The sequence below is a fragment of the Sceloporus occidentalis genome, unplaced genomic scaffold (genome assembly GCF_023333645.1).
Source record: "Sceloporus occidentalis isolate IW3139 unplaced genomic scaffold, rSceOcc1.0.p SCAF_25, whole genome shotgun sequence".
Classification (NCBI taxonomy): Eukaryota; Metazoa; Chordata; class Lepidosauria; order Squamata; family Phrynosomatidae; genus Sceloporus; species Sceloporus occidentalis.
Genome location: NW_028317005.1, coordinates 6,864,937 through 6,887,882, shown reverse-complemented (window position 1 = coordinate 6,887,882; position 22,946 = coordinate 6,864,937). Strand labels below are relative to the sequence as shown.

Here is a 22,946-nt window from a genome sequence, read left to right as displayed (position 1 = left end):
CTAATGCCTAGAACCAGGTTTAGCCCTCATATGTCTTCTGTTATTTTTGTCTGGTTGTAATAAAATAATGTAGCATTTTGGAGCAAAGATACAAATCAGGAGGCCATAGCTAGAAAACAATATTGCAAACATTTCAACAGCTTCCAAATATTTACCAGGGGAGCTTAAATAGGCAGGAATAAAGGATATCCATACCGCAGAGACTATCACCATGCTGAACGTTATAAATTTTGCCTCATTGTAATGGTTTGGAAGGTTCCTTGCACAAAAGGCCAAAGTAAAACACACACTCACTAGAATCCCAATGTAGCCAAGGACGAGTGAGAAGGCGACCACTGAACCAGCATTACATTCTAAAGTAATTGAAGAACTATCATCAGTGATTTTTCTTACGGGACGGGGAGGTGAAATTATATTCCATGATGCACAGACAATAATCTGAAATGTAGTACACAGAAAAATGAGTACCTTTTGCTTTCTTGGGTTAAAAAACGAGGCCAGTTTCCTATCTGGATGTTGTACATTGAACGCCACTAGTACTACAATAGTTTTACATAAAATACAAGACATACAGAGAGCAAAGGTAATGCCAAATCCTGTGTGTCTCAGCATACAGGACAAGGTAGTTGGTTGGCCCAAATAGGTAACTGAGGACAGAAAACACAGGAATATGGAGAACAAAATACAGAAGCTGAGGTCTGAATTGTTTGCCCGCACAATGGGACTATATCGGTGATATGCAAACACAGTTATAACGCAGACTGTGAAGAACATTCCAAGAAGGGCTCCTCCAAGTAATACAGAACCCAGGATTTCCTTAAAGGAAATAAACTCCAGCTCTTTGGGGACACAGCAGTCTCTCGACGGGTTGGACCAGTACTCAAGGGGGCACTTCATACATTCTAAGGAATCTGTAAACAGTAAATTACACAAGGTTTTATGTAACTATGGTTCAAAGATAATACATTGCATTCATACCATTAGTATACCATTGTTTACCAAGAATCAAGGGAGAATTGCATCCAACACACCAAGGCAAGATTATGGAGCTTGGGGCACTGGGACACAACTATATTTCCATGTCAACACACATAAAACATAATGAATGTAAAAAAAACCAAAGATAGTTCTTCAGATTCCTCTACATTATTGCATGATACCACACCCTGCTCATATAAATGTAATATTAACATAATATAGGGCACAACATAATTTTACTGCACAACACAGAGGTGGAAGAAAAACTAGGTCCTTGAGATCCTCTAAATGGATCTAGAGTTGCTATCGGCTGTTGTCTGTGTGCTGTAGGCCCTTCCTGAGCAACACAGAATCTTTTGCACAGTCCGTGACCGGGCATGCAAGCCCATGTAAAGTACAGGGCAAGGAAAGGGAGGGCAGTGAAGCAAGGGCAGAAGGAGGCTGAACACACTCTGTACCCCAAAGCCCTCCCACTTTTCCCACCTGGGTGCAGATGGGCACTGGGAGAGAGGAGCCGGCTCTCCACCAGATTAATCAGGTTATATACATACCTGCTGTAGAGCCGGGTTCTCTCTGTTGCTGTCTGACATTCCCTCATTAATCCAGAGTATATGGGTAGCATAGGATATGACAACAATGGAGTAGTTTAGGCTACTAAAAATCAAGTAAGTCTGTAACAGGATGGGGCTCAGGTTCCCCAACCGCAATTGCTCCAAGTGCTCCTTGGTTAATTTGGTCCCCTATTACAGTCACATAAATATACATTTAAAATTAGTTATTTGGCACACTCTTCTCTATTTTGAAAGTCTAAATAAATATTTGGTTCGACTTCTTATTTTGCCTAGCCTGTCCTCTAAACAGTCATCTAATTCTATGGAAAGCTGAAAAAAGATCTTTCTTAATCCCATGGTAATCATTCAATATCATTGATACCATACCATACTATGCAGCGCAGGACATTATAACTCTGATGATAGCAATGTATTTGTCATATTTTATTTCCCGCTAAGTACCATTTTTTTTTCTCCTGCCTGTTTTCTAAAACTCATTAGTTATAACAGAATGTCAGAAATATCAAATTACTTTACACAGTATATTAAAACCAGTGAAGTGTGCTAGGACCAAAGAGATGAAATAATAACTACGAATGCTGATTTAATCAAACCATATGAATTGAATATTTCCTGTAAATGGGAGCCAATATGTAATTGTCTTTTTAAATATACATTTTTATCATCTTAAATTTGTTTATTTGATGTAAACGTAAGGGGCTATTTCCTATCTGAGTCCAGTAGTATGGAATATTTAGTTGCTTCCTTGTCCCAAATCCAACTTCCTTGCCCTTTCTCCTTTTAATGTTTCTTTAATTAACAGCCTAAGCAGAACAAGGCACATTTAGAGGCTAAACAAAAAGATTTTTTAAGCATACATGGATACATTATGACAATATGTTTTAAGATTTGCTTTTAAGAAATGTTTTAGAAAGATATAGCTTTATGAGGAGTGAATGTCCACTTATATGAGTCTTTCAGCATCATCCTTTAAGAGAAAAGACATGAGGTTTGAGGAATTGGACAGCTTCTTAATTCGTTTCTATTGCACCACCACCCAAATGGCGAAAACCAATAGAAGCCATGTGAGAAGCAGTATATCATTTGTTAAATGCACTAAAGTTACAATCTAGAACTTAATAAGGTATATTTTAAAGAGGAAATTAGATATCGTACTAGATTTGTTACTGATCTTTCCATCTTCACATGGGATACAGTCAAAACAACAAGAATGTCTGCCAGGTTGGGCTTTCCTCCTGGTTCCTGAAGGACAACTTGGGCTGCACATGGAGATTGGGACCTAGAACAAACAAAACAATCAAATAAGTATCTCCAGAACTAAATATTGTTGGTTATTGTTTCATTTGTTTCCATAGAGCAGTCTAAAAGATGTTTGTAATACCTTTTCATTGAGCAATGTTTGAAGATTAAGAAGTTGAATTTCATAGGCTTTTAAGACTTCAGTGGTTCTTTCTTCAGATATAAGCCTTAAGTATCATGTTTTATCTAATGTGTGTACTCCACATGGACTTGGATTTCTTCTGTGGGTTCATTGTAATATGGTATGCTAGACTGAGCTATCATTCATCTTAAATTATCTAAATGGGTGTTGCTGTATTGGTCCCAGAGAAGATAGTGCAAAGACTTATAGAGTAAGAAGTAGAATCTTACAATCTTTCCAGACCTGAATTTCTGTCTTCATGCAGAAGCTTCTTTGGGATATCTTCTTTGTGACCAATATGGCATGTTTCCTGATGGCAGTGCAGGCAGTCTCCACACATTTAGTAGGTGTGTTTCCTAGAAGAGAAAGGGGTTAAGTAGCCAGTGTGATGGCAATTGTTGTGCAGTTGTTCTGTAGCAGCCTAAAGGTCTAAAAAGTTCCCAATATTTGAAGCAGTTATTAACATGTATTTGTGTATGATCATGGACAACCCTAAATTAATGGTGTTTCTTTGCAACTGATGCTTAGAAGGGTGTACGTAATGTCTGAGAACTAAACATAATGCTAATTATAATTCATGTTTGTTTGTTATTTGGTATTCATCATTATATATCTTATGCTTGTGAAGTTATGATTATAAAGACCAGAAGTCTTAAAGAGTCTACAAGGATCGCTGAAGAGATACAACCATATTTTTTATTACTTTTTTCCATTGTTCATTTAGGTGCATATATTTTAATTTGCTTAATGTTTATTCATACATGTTTATTTATATATGTATCAACAAAAGAACCCTAAAATCTTTGTCTAAACGGGCATGTGTAGGTTTTCGGGTTTAAACAGTGAGTCATCATTATTTAAGATTATGGTTTACTATTATTGGTTTTCCAACATAGCGTATTTGCTCGATTATAAGATGACCCTGATTATAAGACGAACCCCCAAAATCTGAATATTAATTTAAGCCTGAAAAAAGCCTGAATATAAGACTACTCTATAGGAAAAAAGTTTTACTAGTAAATAAATCCTCGTCTTATAATCGAGCAAATACGGTATTTGCTTTAAATTAGGGAAGATTAAATCCTCTGTGGCTATATGACTAACTGGGAAAGAGCAGCACTTAACGTACACTTCATGTCCACTCTGAAAGCAGGATTTTTTGGGGACAGCATTAGTTACATAAATAGAACACAGCCTTATTCTAGACAATACCCTATAAATGTAACTATGGAAGGTTAAACATGCATACATTGATTAATATACTTTTGAAATCTTATTTTGCGTTAATGTATATTTAACATGTATATAAAAGCACCTCCTTCTGTGATCCATGCCACATTATAATATGCTCATCTAGCCTGAAGTTTTCATCAGGACTGAACTCTCCCACGTGGGCAAAGAAGGAGCCATTGTCTCCCCTCTGCCAGTTCACCAAGTCATAGGTTGGATAAGGATCTCCATTCCGGTCAAAGCTGACTTTATCCCCAGTCTTTGTGGTGAAATTCACACTTTTCAGGTACCGCAGCAGCTGAGTATTCAAAATAATAATAATAAAAAATTATTCTAAATTAGTTTGTGCCAAAGATAAATATTTTTTGAACGATTTTCAAAGCAGTGATATGAAAACTGTTAACTGCAGTACTAAAGGAAAATACATTTTTTTGCTTGTATTTCGTTATTCAATTTTATTTGGGATATTCTAGAATAGCGCTATCGAGCTACTGTAATTACTAAATAGTGGGGAATAGTGGCTACCTACACCCAAATGTATAGCACTATGTTCCTTTATTCTACCCTCAGTTACTCTGCTATACTCATGACAGCTCTATATCTCATGAGGTTGTATTCAACAGTTCTATAAATAATATGTTTTTAATGTTTCATTTAGTTACAGCAATGTTAAATGTTGCATAGTAGATTAATTTGTTTAGTATAAATGAAAAATGGGCACAAATGTAGTTCTCCAGATGGTAGCCCAATTATTTTCTGCTACCCAAATTCTGGAGCTCTAATATTTAGTCACCTCATCACTATGTAATGATGCAATGGGGATGTTTGTTATGGGTCAGTGGAGATGTACATACCGGATTACTTTATAGGGATCATGAGTGTTTCCATGAAAATTAGGACACAGATGAATTTAACATGTATGAGGTGAATGTAACTACTTGTTTCTTCAGATTAGGTTACATTCATACCTTATAAGGACTTGTGGTGTATACTTTGTTTAGTGTTTCTATAACAGAATGAGTATTTACTCCATTTAGTGCCATCAGGTTGTGCAAAGCATGGGCTACAGCATAGACCGCTTTGTACACATTATTTGCAATCCGTAGGTTTGTCATATCCAGATATATGTTGTTGTCTGTAGCATTTAATTCCTCAAGGCCTGTGCATGGAAGTTTTGTAAAATTGTCATATGAACAATTAAATATTTCTTCCCATAATTTCACAGTCAAAGGGTCATTTTTATGCTGGGATGGATGGATTCCAAGAAGAAAACTTTTCAGGCCAGTAATGTCTGCCCTGCGAATGGCAAACCCTATTGTTCCACCAAAATATTTATAAGACTGTTCGGTAAAAAAAAGACTTGACGTGGACCAAGCTTCACTGGCTATCCATTGAATTCCTGTTATGTTCTGATAAAATACTTCTTGAAAAAGTAATCCTACAGAAAATTCAGTAGCAATGATTAGTACAACTTTAACTTTGTATAGCAAGATATTTCTTACAATCTGGGAGATCTTTCCAGGAACGGGCACAGTTGGGATAATTTCAGTAAAGGCAACACATATGCCTAATTTTGTAACATCATTTTTGAACAAGCTTGTGGCACTTTGCCCATAGTCATTGTCTTCACTTATAATGCCAATCCATGTCCAGTTGAAGTGATTAACCAGCTGTACTAACGCTTGAGACTGAAATAAATCACTTGGGATTGTGCGCAGAAATGTTGGATGATCGTGTTTGTCACTTAAGCAAGCACATGTGGAAAAGTAACTGATCTGTGGGGAGAATGTTTCCAGTCAAAATGAAAATCAAGCAGATACTAAATATGTGCACAACTCAAGCAGAAGAATACTAGCTTCATCCGCACTTTTTCAGAAAACAAAAATTGTTTTTTGTATAAACTTTTATTTGACAGCCAGAGAAGTTTTTGTGTACATTTCATAATACTTAACATAGAAAATCTGTTAGGGATTGCTTTATTAATTATTTATGCTCAAAATCACAGCTGTCTCTTTCTTTAATGGAAAACAAACTAGTCAGGCAGCCTGCACTTCTGTGATCTTGTAGAAGTTATTGCCCGTGAAGACAATGATACATTATGTCACCCTGAGTTTATCTCACCAAATGACAAAATCAAATATGTCATTGATGGGAAGTTAAATTTACAAAAAAAAATCTACAGGTTAAATAGCTATAACTGGGACACACAGGTAAGGAGAATGTTAATGCATGTTAATGCCAGTGGGCTTTATTCACTAAAGAGACGTTTGCTCATCCCTGACTAAAATCCATTAATACATAGACAAAATTATGATAAAGGTTTGGAAATTAAAAAATAAATTCTCTTTGCTTGTATACTGTATATTAGAGATGTAATTGGGTGTAATTGGGATAAATTAGGAGATTGCAGAAGGAGTTATATTTTATATAAATATATATATGAATCATACCACTGGGACGTTGAAAGTTCCCACCAGCCGTGAAACAGCAATAGACTGAGTAGACCAAGAGCCTCCAATGATCGCAGCAACTAAAGGATGCGGGACACATCTGTTTGCATTGTCACCAACTCCGGTCATCATGGATAGAGCTGCTCTTATTGCCTGGAAGTGGGTGTAACACACATCATAGATTCTATATCCTAGTGTCACATTAGGAAGCAGGGTATCACTTTGGTTTATTTCCTCAGTGGCAAAGACCATTGTTTGTAGAAACTGAAAATCCCTTAAGCTAAAACTGAAAGAAGGGAGTGTCAACACTTTTTTTAATTTTTTCCATAAAATGCAAAATTGTACCAAATTCATACAATATTTTAGAGGCTGGCCATGGTATATTTTAGATTGTAAGCTAATTTGAGCAGGGCCCTCCTTATAATTTTTTTTTGTTATTTACTAATTGTTATGTGATGCACTACTTGTTATGTCCTGTTTAGATACTCTACAGCATATGATGGTGCTAAAGCAATCAATAAATTATAACTATGAAGGGTGTCTCTTAGGGCTGGCTAAAGAGCTTAAGCCCCAAGAGGTTCCGTGGGCAATGGCAAATGGAGACTCTGAGGCAGAAGTATACTTCAGATCCAAGTCTCTGGGGCTGCCCGCTGCTTCCTCCGACCGCACCCTTTTTTCCCTTCGACCAATGTGATATTAGCTGCATACTGATACTTATTGCCAAAATGATAGAACAAGTATTTTAATCAACATGTTTTATCTAGGTTTTAGATTTTTTGGAGTGAAAAGGACCTTTAAGAATGAAACAAACATAACTGATAGATTCCTGCAGCCTATGTGGTATGTGTGTGTGGAGTCTTAGGGCTTCTTGGCAATTACTCCCCTCAAGTCGGTCAAAAATCCTCCAAAAAGGACACACTCTAACTGGTCAAACTCAGAGGTGGGAATGCGATACACAATACACAACACAATATTGTATGAACCTGAGGTAGTGTGTCAGCTTACACAGTAAATGTGTGTGTGTGTGTGAGTGAGTGTCTGTAGGTGTGTGTATGTATGTTACCAGGTTTAGGCACAGGACTGTGAGGCCTCAACTTTACCTGTCCCCTGGGCCAGAATGTGCCAGCCCTTCTTCTTGGTGCAACAGTTCCTAATCTTCTGTTATTTATGTAATATTTTACTACAGAACATCCACAAGGCATTTTTTAAAATGTTACTGGCCTGTATTTTAAGCAAAATTTTAATTATTTGCACATAAAAGCACAAGTTTCACGTGTTCGATAATATCTTCCAAGAGTCATTTAGATGCAAAGCAGGATACATATATGGGGAGGGTTCCCACAACACAGGTTGCAGGGGGCCCTAGGATTTAATGTTACGTCAATGTGTCAGGGACATAGTATGTAATGATTCCTCTGTTGGAAGCTAGCACACTCAACATTTACTGTTAATAAAAACCCTATTTGAGAAATAATGATAGATATTTCTACAAGCGGGTCATACAAAATATTTATTTATACAGGACTTGAAAACAATCACCACAAGTCAGCAGAAACATCATGATGGATTATTGTTTCAATCAGTATTAGGAATATTAAAGATTATATTTTTTCATGTACACACATACATGTATAGTTGGTTATTTAGATGGTAAAATTATACGCCCTGCTGTGACTACCCCCCAGCTAGATACCGTTTATGGTTTCTTCAGTGAATATAATTCCACTCCATAGGCAAGCAAATAGACTGTGACAATGTGTGTGCGCCTCATCACAGAGTAGACACAGTGAGTGTCTATCATTAGAAATATTTGGGTTAAGAGGATAAGAGAAATAAGAAACATTAAGGTGCAATAAAACCCCAGAAACTGGAAAAAAGAACAAATAAAATACATTCTATTTAATTTTATTTAGTGTATTCCAATGTGATATTACAACAGAGGACATGAAAATTAAGAATAGTATTAAAACTGACAATAAATTAAGCAACATTAACACACATTGACAGGGCGTTGCTCTTGTCAGCTTTCAATCCATTTCAATCTATAAACATAGAGAGAGTAATGTGAAACAATGATATTAAACCAGCGAAACCCTGTTGGTAAGGAGTTTTGGAATCTGGATAGATTATTACCTCATGGAAATGTAACAGTTGTATTACTTACCCAGTGCATACCATTCTATTGGGTACTTTTCTGAAAGAAATATCTGGCTCTGATTCCACATAGTTTATAGTAAAAATCCCCCCGATATCCACATCTCCCTTCCTAATTATACCTTGAAGGTCAAAGTGTCCATCCACTGTGCATGGTGAGTGGAGTTGTCTTTCAGCTCCAATCCTTATTAAAAAGAAAAATCTCACTGCTAACAATAGCTGTTTGAAATTCATTCTGACTGGGAGCCTCTGTCGCCAGATCAAAAGGGCCAAGTTCTTTTTCTCCCGAAACCCTTACAATTTATAGATAACTTTTCATGCCTGGTGAAGCTTATTTTCCTTCTGAGAAAAACTAATGAGCTAAAGCGCATTCCCTATGGATGTTTCATGTATTAAGCTAGGCATAGCATGAATAGTATTTCATTAAGTTTATGCAGCTGGAGAGCTGGTTCCCTGCATGAACTACATAACACTGCACATAATAACGTTATGTAAAATTATTCTTTTAATTTTTTTGTTCATTTTCGACATTCAGAGTTATGTTAGGCACACTTAGGTAGGTGGTTGGTAACAAATACAATCAGTTTTTAAGATGAAAATGTTCTCTTGTGCAAGATACACTAGTCCCCCACAGGCCCCTATGATTTTCCGAGTGTTTTACTAAGAATGGCTTTATGGATTGACTGGATTCAATCCGGAACACGACAGCCAGTGAAAAACAGCAATGGAGACACACAAATGCCCCAAAGTCTGTGAATATGCACAATTGACCCTAGTGGGGCTGTCCTGCCGCTGTCCTTTTTGTTTACTAGATGGGTAAATTAAACAGGCAGCTGCAGGACATCAGTGAGACAAAATCTATTTACTTTATTGATACCTGAAAAACATCTAGGGTATAATGACCCCTTCAAGATAAGGTACGTTATAAGTATTTATCCTTGTTGAGTACAAATTTGTGGACACTCCACCTCTAGCCTCTGCATGAACTGAATGGAAGTTCACACATGTAACTAATATTAGTTATGTTTAATTAACCAAATTGTTCTACATTATCCATCAGTGCCCTGCCCTTGTAAACAGGCTGGTGAGCCAGAAGCAGAAGAATAGAGGGTCAGCTCACATAGAAAATATTAATATATCTTGCAGAGTGGATGATGGGAATTAATTTTTTTTTAAAAATATGGCACTATCCTTTTTCATTTGTCTTAGGCTAGGTGGTAGTACACATAGATTGATTTATTTTTTAAAAGGCATTATAAATAGTATTTTTCAATTGTCCCTAAAATCAGAAGATATCCTAGGAGTTAAATTATAGCAATTGTCAGGAGTGTTATATAGGGCCACGGTACGTGTAGCCCTGCAATAAGAAACTGTGACATGAAGACAGAAAGGCAACGTAACCAAACCAGTACCACAATTGTCAAAGTATGGGAAAACCATTGCATTGTTTGGTTTGTAATAGTTATGCCCAGTTTTGTAACTCTACATGTCGAGTTATAGTTTATGAGCCCTAGTGTTTCTGTATAAAACTCTTCAATCTCTCGTTAGTAAGTTGCATTTCCTACTGTCCATACTGATTGAAAAGGTGACAGCTCTGCAGGGAAGCCCAGCAGCAGCGTTTGCTGTGAAAATGATTTTTTTTCCACATGAATAAACTGAGGAGTGTAATCGACATTCACATCAACTTATCGTTCAGAGTTCATTTCCTGGCAGTCAAATACACGGCATCCCTTAAGGTTTTAAATACGATTATTTGCATCTGTCTAGGTTAAAATGATGCCCAGTTTTATCCATCCACTCTGCTGTAACCCTCTGCTTCATTTTATGGACTTCTGTAAAAGAAATACCCACTATTCCTTGCAAGTTCCTTTTCCATGCAAGTGGAAATTTCGTACTTCTGTATCGTGTACTCATTAAAGCCTAAAGATTCAGAAATTACTTGAAACCTCTTTTGATTAGATATAGAAAAGAATTTTGCTGTGTGCATAGTATTTATCAATGTATTTAACTTTTTCTCTATTTTTATAAAAGCTGGCAGTCGCTTAACACACAACACTCCTTGGTGCTGTTGATGTTTGAGGTAATGTCCTGTCAACTTAGGTCATTACTTCTAACGACTGGTGTATTATTTTCTTAACGGATAGATACAGATGTGCCACAGAACACGTTTATATATTTCATCATGGCCAACCCTGCTACAAGAGACAAGAAGTAGTAATAATAATACTGTTTGGTCTTGGGCACAGAAGCAATGGAATGATATTTAAAGTAAGGGCTCCCTAGAACATTACAAGATAGAAGAAAGAATGAGTGAATAATTATATTTATTCCATATGAGCCTCCAGATTTAAAATGATTCTGTATCAATTGTTCTCAATAAATAAATTTTTATTTCTAACTGAAGGTCCAAGCCTTTTGTAATTATAGGTGAATCCACCTGAAATCACCACTTATTAATATTATTTTTTGCTCACTTTAACCTTAGTTAAAGAGTAATGTCTAAATATCACATCAAGAGACTAGCCACAAGCATAAGACTACCCAACACTATTATTAAAACATTAAGATTCTTCTTGGGAATATAACCCTGCAGGACAATGCTTTTAAAAATAGTGTTTGAGTTCTGTTTTTATTTTTATGCCTGTGTCCTGGAAGGATTTTCCATATCACTGCGTTTATTTCTTGTACTGTGTATAATGTCCTTTAAATGTTGGAATGCCCCAATGGTTTGTTTTATGTGCCCATTCACCTATTCAGTAGGCATGAAATTGTAATCTGCAGGGAGTTAAGGAATACCAGTTATTATGATGTTAAGAGTGATTACAATTACAGCCACATTATTCTCTACAGTGAGTTGCTTCACAATTAATTTACACAATTTGACCTTGATGTGTCTGTGGTTTCTCTGTGCGTACAACGTGTAAAAGTCACTTTAGTTCACATAAGTACTAAGGGATAAAACGACACATTTGGTTTTCCAGTGATCACTAATTTAAAAGTCAGGGCTGTCATGTGCCCCCCCCCAGCCTAACTATACTGATACAGAACCTCTGCCTGCTACTGGGTGTCAAGATATAACGGCAAATCCCTAAGGTAACCCCAGGCCTGGGGCTACTGCCCATTTTAACTTTTGCATTAAAAATTGTCCTGGTGAATATTTCATAAAAAAAGTAAGAAAGTGGAGTGTGCCATAACAAATTCAAAATTCAGACAAATCAAAAAGCACAACTAAAGGTGAGTACTTGTAGAAAACCATTGAAGGTGGAAGGTATGGGTAGGTACCCCCTGTTGATTCATTTTAAAGATTATGAATTCCCCATCTGATGAATAGCTTTTCATATACGTTCTCTTTTATTATAGGGTAGCAAAAATAATAGTGTATTAAAAAGGCATAAATTGATTGCAGGACTTGAATGTACCGCAGTCTGGTTCACAAGACTCATTGTGAAGGAAGCTGCTTCTCAGCTCAAGGAATAGCTGCTCAGTCCCTTTACTCCACTCTCATATGCCTTACTGTGCAGCGTAAGGAGAAATACCCTTAGGGTTCTTTAAGTGCTCAGTGCCGGATAAAATGGCAAAGCAGTCATAGGTCAATTGGGGATAGCAGCACCCTGAGCAAACACACCCTTTTGCGCTATAAGTAATCCTCACTTGCAGTAAGTGCAGTTAGTATCCCTTTGTTTGTTTTGTTCTGTGTTTACTTAATGTATCAGTTCTTAATTACACATACTTATTTTTCTTGTGTTCGGCAAGGTTGTGATGTTTATTCATTGTGGGTGAATATTATCATGACTCTACAGGTGTAGTCAAGGGTCAGATTCATCCATGGTTATCTTTTCCATTTATTTGAAGAGACAGCCATGTCCTTTATGTAATACCATTGTCGGCCCTTCTCACTCTGGAGAGCCCAGACCTCATTATTGCAAGCAGCTGTGCCTTGTTACCTGGATTGAGCCTGCCTATATAAACCTGCCCTGCCCTTCAGTCAGGGCCTTTGCATTAATGTGCTTTGCTATGGCCCTGTACCTGACTATGTATTGTTCCTGCCGTGTGCCCTGCCATTGCGCTTCCTGCTGTGCGCCCCGCCAGTGGGCTTCCTGACATGCGTCCTGGCAGTCGGCTTCCTTCCAAGAGACTTATTACTTATACTTGTTTGTCCTGCCATCTTCCACAATACAGACTGTATCATAATATTCTGCCCGTGGTGTCTTTCTTTGCACCTGTCTGTGCCCTCCCTCAGCTAAAATGCATCGTGGGGTACAGACAGAACACCAAGTATCCCCTGCGACTGGGCTCCTACCCGACCTGCTTACCCGGTTCCTGACAGCTTACACCATGTCATGATTTATTCAACAAAAATAAAGCCAAAATGGAGGAGGCAGGTGCTACTAATCAAATGCCCTTGATTAATTGATCATCAACAAGTGTGACCACCCCTATAAAAGCCAACGCTTTAGCAATTTTATTGTCTAGAGCATCCAGGTGTGTCTTAATCCAATGCCAAGGAGGAAAGACATCAGCAATAATCTTGAAGGAGCAATTGTTGATGCCCATCAATATGGGAAGGGTTATAACAGTTGTCAATCTTCCTATGAGTGGATGTCCCATCAAATTCAGGCGGTGCAATGCTCAGAGAAATTTAAAAAAACACAAGAGTTACATCCCAGTTAGTGTCTTAAATATTAATGTTCATAACAGTACAGTTGACTGTACAGTACAGTACAGTTGACAGAACAAATATGGTTTTTTGGATGTGTTACCAGGAGAAAGCATCTTCTCTCTAAAAAGAACATGGCAGCGTGGCTTAGGTTTGCAAAGTTGCATCTGAACAAACCATAAGACTTTGGACAGACAAGAACAAAGTGGAGATGTTTAGCCATAAGGCACAGTGCCACGTTTGGTAAAAACCAAACACAGCATATAAGCACAAACACCTCATACCAACTGTAAAGCACCATGGTGAAGGGGTGATGATTTGGGAACCTTGCAATCATTGAGTTGACCATGAACTCCTCTGTATGCCAAAGTTTTCTACAGTGAAATGTGAGGCCATCTGTCCGACAGCTAAAGCTTGGCTTGCAACAGGACAATGCATACCAGAAAATCTACGACAGAATGGCTGAAAAAGAAAAGAATTGAGGTGTTGCAAACATCCACAAACCTCAATGAACTGAAGCAACCTTATAAAGAAGAGTGGGCCAGCATTCCACCACAACGATGAGAGAGACTGATAAAGTTATACGGAAAGCAATTACTTTTATAATTACAAGCGACAGGTTTTTCACACATAGCTTTTCCATTTTGGCTTTATTTTTGTTGACTAAATGTAATATGTCATGTTTTGTTCTTCATCTGAGATTGTTTTTACCTATTTTTTAGAAACATATGATGTCCAGATATGTAAAACCATAGGGTATAGTTTATTTTTTACATGACTGAATATCCCCGTCCCTTTTCTTTATTCTGTATTCCATGAAAGCAAAACATATTTAATAAAAAAATCTATACTTGAAAGAAAGAAAAAACATTTTGTATGTGGGGTAGTAATCTACTCAGGGGTTGTCACAGAACATAAATCTGGGAGGTTTTTTTTTTACTGTTTTTTTTATACTAAATGACTATACAAAAAGTAAAATAAATAGAAAATTATATCCTTTGAAACAAACAATACATACATTCTGTGGGTACACTAAACATGGAAAAAGGGTTGAACAAAGGTATGAAAAAAATGGAAGAAAAAGCTCTGGTGTTTGTGCTTTCCCAATATTATAATAATTTTCAAAGCAATAACTAGCTGTATGCTTCTTTAATTAAACATTTAATAATTAACTTGCAATTATCTTTCACAACAGGATGTTATATAAACCTAAGGCGAGGCCCATAAAGACATGGTTGGAAGAACTTCACTGTCCTGCACAGAGTGCTGATCTCAACCCCATCGAAGACCTTTGGGATGAACTGGAACAGTAATTGCGAGCCAGGCCTTCTTTTCTAACATCAGTGCCTGATTTCACAAAATGCTCTTCTGGAAGAAAATCCCCACATAAACACTCCAAAATATTGTGGAATGCCTTTGCAGAAGTGTGGAAGCTGTTACAACTGCAAAGAGGGGGACCAACTAGATATTAATCTCATATGTATTTAGAGTATGATCTCATAAAAGTACCTGTTGGAGTAATGGCCAGGTGTCCCAATACTTTTGTCAATATATATATATATATATATATATATATATATATACACACACACACACACAGATGGTTCCATTAATCTAGAGACATAACTTATGGGAGGGCACAGCTGCTTCCATTGCTCCTATGTGGGTCTACTGTCCTAGTAGCTGTGGATACTGGGATAAGAAAACACTCTAGGGTACCTTTAGTCACCGATGATACTTACTGCTAATTCCGAAATACTCAAGGGACCAAGGACAAAAGATACACTAATCTCACATCTGCTTCAATGCTAGACCACTAGGGAGAGGAATATAAAAGCATAAGACTGTTAGGCTCCTTGGGACTCCATTTCAGATGCACTCTCTGGAACATTATGGATATGCTATTAGTATTTGGTCTTAATCGTGCTTATGAAAATCTTATATAACGCTTATGATAATTGTATACCCCCTCCAGTAGTCCATTGAGCTATGACATAAAATTTAGGAAAGTGCAAATTGGGATTATACAATGTCAATGTAGAATGATCATCTCCATATTAGTGTGGAAATGTTGTCCTGTGAGTTTGGCCATTTGCTTTGAGATTCAGCATAAAACCCTGATAAGTCCCTGCTATGCAGATAATAGAATCTGCTCTTTTATGGTTGTTATTGTCTATTTAAACATACAAATGTTGACTGGAGGGAGATCTACCAGGGACACACAGTACACTAATTTTAGATATTGGACAAAAACATAAAATACAGCAGATTGATATTCACAAGCTAACGTAGCTATATGAGCTTGTAACATTATTGTCAGTCATAAAAATTATACTTTACCATTCAAATGAAGTATGAGTCATTTTTGAAAACCAAAATGGTTCTGTGGTATGCACTTGGAAAGCCCCTCAGCAGAAGTTTACTTTTTCTTCAGACAGGAGAGCAGTGTTTGGCTATGTCATCTCCTTCTCCTACACCCAGCTCACTCAAGCCTTTCTAGGGCTAACCTCACCCCATGCATGGCTGGTCGACCTTCACACATGGTTACACCAACCCCCTAATGAAGCTGCTTCCTGGTAGGGAGCATTCCAGGTAGTCTACCTTGGGAAGTTCCCAGGTATGGATCCATGTACTAGTGTCTGCTGTGAATCTTATTTTTTTTTTCACTTTACATCCATTTTTTGAAAAAAAAATAAATCATGGCAGCTCTTATATTAAATGAAGGTTGGATTGACTTGGCAGTCAAGAGTCTAACATTGACAAAGTAAGCTTGACTGCTTAAGAGGAATCGTTCAAACTCTCAAATCAACCAAAATGACCAGCTTGAATTCAAACACCAGACTGCTGTAGGTTCACCATTTGCTTAATAGCAATTCATCTCATACTTGGTTAATGTGTGTTTTGCTAGTTTGCCTGCTTTGTTCAATGTTATGGTGCAGTGCTGAATTGCAATAGTCGAGCTTTATAAAATTAGACTGAATAGACACGCTTGAAAATTAGAGACTCACCCAGACCTCTGACAGAATTTATACATATGTCTTTCTCAAATATTCATATCATCATTAAAGATTATTGGAATTATTGCTTTTTTTTTAGTCGGTCCTGTTGGGTTTGCATAAAGACTGTGGCTGCGAACAATATGTCAAAAACACATAGACTTGTGCATTTACTTTGGGACAACAAATTTAATTTCGGATGAAAATCGGAGGGTATTTTACATTCGGAAATGAAATTATTTGTCACTCAACCTCATGCACTCTCTCATGCTCTTTCAAACGCTCTCTCATTCACTCTCTGTCATGCTTTCTCTGAATGTGTCCCTACCTTCTCCACTCACCACTTTCGTGTCTCCTTGCACACATTCATGCTTATTCTCTTGCATCTTCTTGTTCTTCTTTCTTTGTCTACTTGGCTGAGACGGTAGGGAGACATTCACAGAGAGAGTGAGAAAGTATGAGAGAGCATGAGTGAGAGTGAAAGAATCAAGGTTCACATTAAGGCAAAATTACTGCACTTTCAGGAAGGATGAGGAAAGGATAGCAGATTGAAGAACAGAGAGAATAGAAGGAGGATGATAAAAGAAGAAGAAGATGCTGAAGTGTTTGGCATAGAAGGTAGGGAAACATTTAGAGAGTGTGAGAGAGTGAAGGAGAATGAGTGCATGTGGACCCACAATTTTCAGATGAAAATTCAGAGCTTTTTGGTTTGTTTTGGTTCGATTTGTGGGGGGTCTGGCCTTGCTTTCGGGGCTCCGTACGAATTTACCAAAACTCGGTAAATTTGAAATTGGTACGAATCGGAATGCACAAGTATACTGCCTAGTATAATTCCCTTATTCATCAGGTTTCAAGATACTTGAACAGAATAGACAGTACTGTATAGTAACAGGTTAAACACACGTCGTACCGAATAACCCTATAGCTCATTTTTCATAACTGAATGGCTATATTTGTCCTATTTGTCATTTTGCTGGGATTTCACACACAGCAAGCACTTCAGTCTGACAGCTCAGCAGTCCCTCTAGCATAAAGATAATTTATATAAAAAATACATAGTACTTCTCAACACTAACCCCAGATGAATATCAGCGTGCAGCAATGTTTCGCTCTCCATGTTTGAAGACAAATGCATTGCTAATAGCATAGAATTTAAATTGTATTTTTGTCAAACAGAAATGTTGGCAGACTACAAAAGAGATTATTACAAACTTCATAATTAGATTTTTTTACCAATTGCTTCAAAGAAGAGATTAATAATTCTGCACCACCTCCTTGGGCTATAAGATTCTCATTCACTGTTCTTATGTCAATCCCTATGGTAATAAGTAATTTGTGTGGAACAATAAACATTTCTTATGGCTGTATAATGCTGCTGGATGGCCTGGGTTGATTCACAGGGATATTTGAGCATGTGCTTATAGCAAATGTTACAAGGTAGATGTATAATATTGGTTTAAGGATACGGTTCCTTACTGGCTACCCTGATGGGGAATATTTGTGCTTAGCTACTAAAAAATTTTTTTTTTTTTAAATGATGCTTTAATTTAAGTCCCGGGCAGGGACTCTGTCGCGGTGCCGGCATTTCATGGTGAGCGACGGAATATGCCTCCTGCTGCCACCGCAGGACTCCGGCAACAAGGTAAGTGAGGATAATGAAAAGTAGAGAGAGGGAGTAGATAGTTAGAAAGGGCAGAGGGGGGATAGTGCGAAGGGGCAGAGGGGGGAGGTAGTGAGATGGGGTAGAGGGGGGGAGGTAGTGAGATGGGGCAGAGGGGGGAGGTAATGAGGAGGGGCAGAGGGGGGGAGGTAGTGAAAAGGGGCAGAGGGGGGGTAGTGAGAAGGGGCAGGGGGGGTAGTGAGAAGGGGCGAGGGGTAGTGAGAAGGGGGCACCAGAGGAGTAGTCCGCACAGGGCACCAGAACACGTAAGGCCGGCTCTGGTCATTATTATTCTAGCAGAAAGCCAGGAATCTGCAGGTGTTGTGCACTCCCTTTCTGTATATTTTTTTGCTGGACATTTTTGCAGGTTCTAACCAAACCTTAGGGTTGAGGAGCCCCTCCTGCCACACAGGTGTCTTTTTAATGGTGTCCAGAGAGGACTTTACATTGCTGGAGAGTCTCATTTGGGTTAAAATGCAAAGCAGTCCCACTGATTCAGCTGTTTGTTAGCAATATAGCCATGGATAATTAGATAGGACTCACTTGGGGTACTTTGATATATGGCCTATATAGTCTGACGAAGTCCCCAATGCCTCCGTTTTTTTTTTAATAGTATTCACAGGGTATGAGGTAAATTCTTGCGTTGTTAAGGTACAAATGCTGCCCAAAGCTCTTGACACCATGGTGGCTGTATATGGAACTGCAATTAAAAGACACGGAAGGCTTCTAGCAGTAGCTCAGATTTAAGTTGTAAAGTAGTTCAATATGCTTTCTTTACCTGCAGAAAAAAAGGAGGAGAAATCATAATTTAAAGGGGACACTCAGCCATCATAATGGTGTCATCCCAAAATCATGTTTCCTGCTTCCAAAGCGAGTTTGTAAGGAGTATTTCTGGGAGTGATTACTGGGAACTGATATAATGGTCTTGCTAACAGTTTCACATTTTTAAATAATTAATTTATTAACTTATAGTTTAGAAATATGAAATACTTTAGTAGCATAGCCAATAAAAATAAGCAATGTAATATTTTCAATGTGTATATGTAGGTGGACATATGAGTTTAAAAAGCAGGGGAAATATTTATGTTGAATTTATTATTCTTATTATTGTTTTTTTAGGCAGTACGTAGGGCTGTATAGTGGCAGTTACAAACAGTGGTACGTAAAGTCTTCAATCTTCATATATATTTTAATGCGTATAATAGCTGGGTGACACCTTGTGATAAGTGTTTTCTTGAAAAAACAAAATTCTTCAGAATCCTTTCTATACATTAGGTCTGTTTTCCTGCCCCAGCTCCTTTGCTTTGCAGGAGATTTGTTTGCTGAGGAGCGATCCTTGTACTAAAATATAAAAATTAAGTATGAGAGGGGCAGTAATATTGTTATTAATTTGAGTTCCCTCAATTAGTAAAATATGAGCTCCTTTTATTGGCATGACGGTTTAGAGGAAGAGCTTACATTGTGTAGTCATAGAATGCCATCTGGTGGTTTGAATACCCTAATTGCTCAATACATTAATTCAAGCAAATATTTTTTCTAAGAAAATTGCATTTTATCATTAACATTAATTATCAACATAAATAATAATCTAATTTAGCACCAAACACTCCTGTCATGGAGCAGTTAGTCTACAACTTATACAGTTAAGTGACAAAGGCATTGCCTCTCTCCTTCTCAAGATAATCGTGAGGTGGGGAGTGGCAGAGACCATTAATAATACAGTATTTTCCTGGGTCCCAAGTTTATATTTTGTAGTGTGGTGGGGGTTAGTTAGTGGGGAATTAGATAGGGTTAGGTTTCAGGGATACTTAGGAGTTAAATAAATAAATGAGCTGTCTCTGCAAATCATGGGCATCCCTGGGAACTTGTTATTCCAGAGCCTATCCTTGCAGGACACAGCCAAGACTGCCCAATGACGTAAGTAGGCAGTCCCGCTAATGTAAATAGGTGGTTCTGCCGACATCAGTGGGCTTTCCCTCTGACATCAAGGGAAACACCCCATTTAAAGGAGACATGAGCGGGGAGTGGGGCATGTAAGAATCCGCTGCCGTTACCAGGAGGGTTCAGGTGTTGAAACGCGGAGTATGCCCAGGTATGATTATACTTCTGTGGAGAAGCCTATCCAGTGGGCCACACTAACTCTAACTAAATTGTACACCCCACCAGTGATGGAGCTTCTTCCCTGGTGGTACAATGCAATAGAGGTGAAGGTCTGTGTAGCATCTAAACTATAGATTTTAACAGTAGATAAGAACCATTGGCCCATGTAGTCTGCCCACATCTGATGTAAAGACTTAATCAGTGCTTGGTCCCACTTTTTATTCAGGACAGCCATGCTACCAAATTCCATGCATGTTCAATTTCCTTCATTGTATTAGGCTCTGCAAATTCTGCTGGGAGGCTGCCATCTTTTCATAAAAGTAAATTTTCCTTACATTACATTTAAGCTTCTAGTTTTAGATGATGATAACTTGTTGCACATGAAGATGTGTAGTTTTGTATACTATTACATTTTATATGGATTACAATAAAATTTAGTTTTTTTATCCTATTCTGAGTTTGAGCATACCTGTTTTTCCTTCTTGGGAGATTACTTCCACATGGCTGAAAACCCTGCAACATGAATATTGCTGAAGCTGTACATTAACTGACACACAATAGAAGACTCAAGATAAGTACCCTTGATACATTTTAGTCACTATGTTTGATTACCTTTGTTACTTGAGTGCTACCAGCACCAAGAAAGAAAACCCTCCCGGTATCCAACCTTTCAGTTGCTGGAAGTGTTAAAGTTATTTAAATGTTTTTATCACATGTTCTCTATATTTTTCTCTTGATAAATATATATTTACATATACATACAACATGTGTAAACACACACATTACACACACTTACTCATACTCACTAACACACACTCCATCCTCACCCCACTTACACATCCATCCTCACACACACACAAGTACACATCCATGCTTACACACACACACACACACACACACACACACACACACACACACATATATATATATACACAAACACATATAAATACATCTCACCCTCGCTTACCTGTCACGGCTCCTGCAGCTTCCTCTCTGGCTGCTCACATACTGTGCGGTCAGCCTCAGTTTCACCACGGGGTCACGTGAGGTCATGTCTCCCTGTGCTGGTTGAAAATAGTGTAGAAAGGGCCCTTCCGACCTAGATTGGTACGAGGAGAAGAAGGGGTTGCAGGGGTCCCCTGCAGACCATGAAGGAGCACTCTAGCCGCACTGACTTTTGTACCATCTGAAGCAGTTTGCAGCCTTAGCACATCCATGGGTGTCTTGTGAGGGGCTCCAATAAACTGCTGTTCTAGGCCCCTTGGCATAGCTATTATTCAAGGTGGTTTCCCTTTCTCTCTGCTTTAAATTTTGCAAATTCTGCAATTTGTCAAGCCACAAACAATGCCAGACCCCACGAAAAATTGATGAAAATGAAGCAAAAAGCTCTGAATATTTGTCCAAAATCTGAGGGCCCTTTAGCTCCCACTCTCTCCCACTCTGCTTTACTCTCACGCTCTCTTTCCCTACCTTCTCTGCTGACCACTTCTGCTTCCGCTTCCACTTCCACATGGTTTTGTTATCCACGACACATTGTTACTGACCTTGGTTGAAACCACAAGGTCTAGAACAGGGGCGTCCAAGTTTTTTCTGCAGTGGGCCACTTCATCAGAATTGTATACGTGCGCGGGCCGCACTCATTTTTCACTGTGAGAAAATATGGCCTTTAATAAAATATGCAGATTCAAATAAAGTAAATAACACAAAACCTTTACATTTTCCTCCTACTGATTTCTGGGCCTAGAAAGTTTTGTGACTACAAATTCAGGATTCAGGATAATTAAAAATGAAATAGTTCTATTTATTCTAGGGATTCACCAAAATGAAAATTCTGGACCAAAACATTCACGGTTCGCTTAGCCAAAACCGAAAATGACCCCCACCTTTAAAAATTATAATAAGAACTCACATTTTTAATAAAAGTAGGTAACACACCACAATTGGACAAAAAAAAATAGCAATATGACTTGGCATGATAGGAGTGTAATTGCTAACAGCAATTACACTCCTATCATACCCAGGCAACCAGTAAATGCTGGTACCTAGGCATGATGGGACTGTGCTTGCTGTGATTGCTGTTAGCAATCACACTCCTATCATGCCAAGTCAGCCAGTACATGCTGGTACAGAGTGGCTGTAAGTGATGTGCAGACCCCATACTGCTGGCAGCATCAATACACAAGGGGGGCAGCTAGCTAGGTTTCAGCATGTACTGGCTGATTTGGCATGATAGGAGTGTGATTGCTAACAGTAATCACAGTCCCATCATGCCTAGGTTCCAGCACTTACACATCCAACCAGTAAATGCTGGAACCTAGGCATGATGGGACTGTGATTGCTGTTAGCAATCACACTCCTATCATGCCAAGTCAGCCAGTACATGCTGGTACAGGGTGGCTGTAAGTGATGTGCAGACCCCATACTGCTGGCAGCATCAATACACAAGGGGGCAGCTAGCCAGGTTTCAGCATGTACTGGCTGACTTGGCATGATAGGAGTGTGATTGCTGACAGCAATCAGTCCCATCATGCCTAGGTTCCAGCACTTACACATCCATGCTATCACACACACACACACTCATTCATTCATATACTCATTTATTCAGATTCATTCCGTCAATCACGCATACTCATTCAAACACCATCCCCACCCCCTTACCTGCACTGCAGCTCCTCGATGCCGCTCACAGACTTCAGCAGGGGGTGCGGCCTCCCTCTGCGTTCTCTGGT

At 38.4% G+C, this 22,946-nt stretch overlaps 1 protein-coding gene across 1 annotated transcript; it reads right to left on the bottom strand.

Annotated features, from left to right (window-relative positions):
- On the bottom strand, positions 1–21,270 carry LOC149300337 (extracellular calcium-sensing receptor-like). The gene is made up of 7 exons (XM_089485298.1): positions 21,185–21,270; positions 8,815–8,988; positions 6,651–6,936; positions 5,169–5,975; positions 4,286–4,498; positions 2,706–2,829; positions 1–911 (listed from the first exon to the last, which is right to left on the bottom strand). Exons 1-7 carry the CDS (start codon positions 21,268–21,270, stop codon positions 1–3), a joined length of 2,601 nt encoding a protein of 866 aa, XP_089341424.1.
- Between the last annotated feature and the right edge of the window lie 1,676 nt (positions 21,271–22,946).

Bases quoted from the DNA above. Each gene is read 5' to 3' on its own strand.
- LOC149300337 (XM_089485298.1), bottom strand. From the start codon at position 21,270: ATGACCTCACGTGACCCCGTGGTGAAACTGAGGCTGACCGCACAGTAT. The intron at 8,989-21,184 runs GTAAGCGAGGGT...CTTTTTAATAAG, and splicing joins AGCTGCAGGAGCCGTGACAG to GATTGGAGCTGAAAGACAAC. The intron at 5,976-6,650 runs GTATGATTCATA...TTCTCCCCACAG, and splicing joins GAACTTTCAACGTCCCAGTG to ATCAGTTACTTTTCCACATG.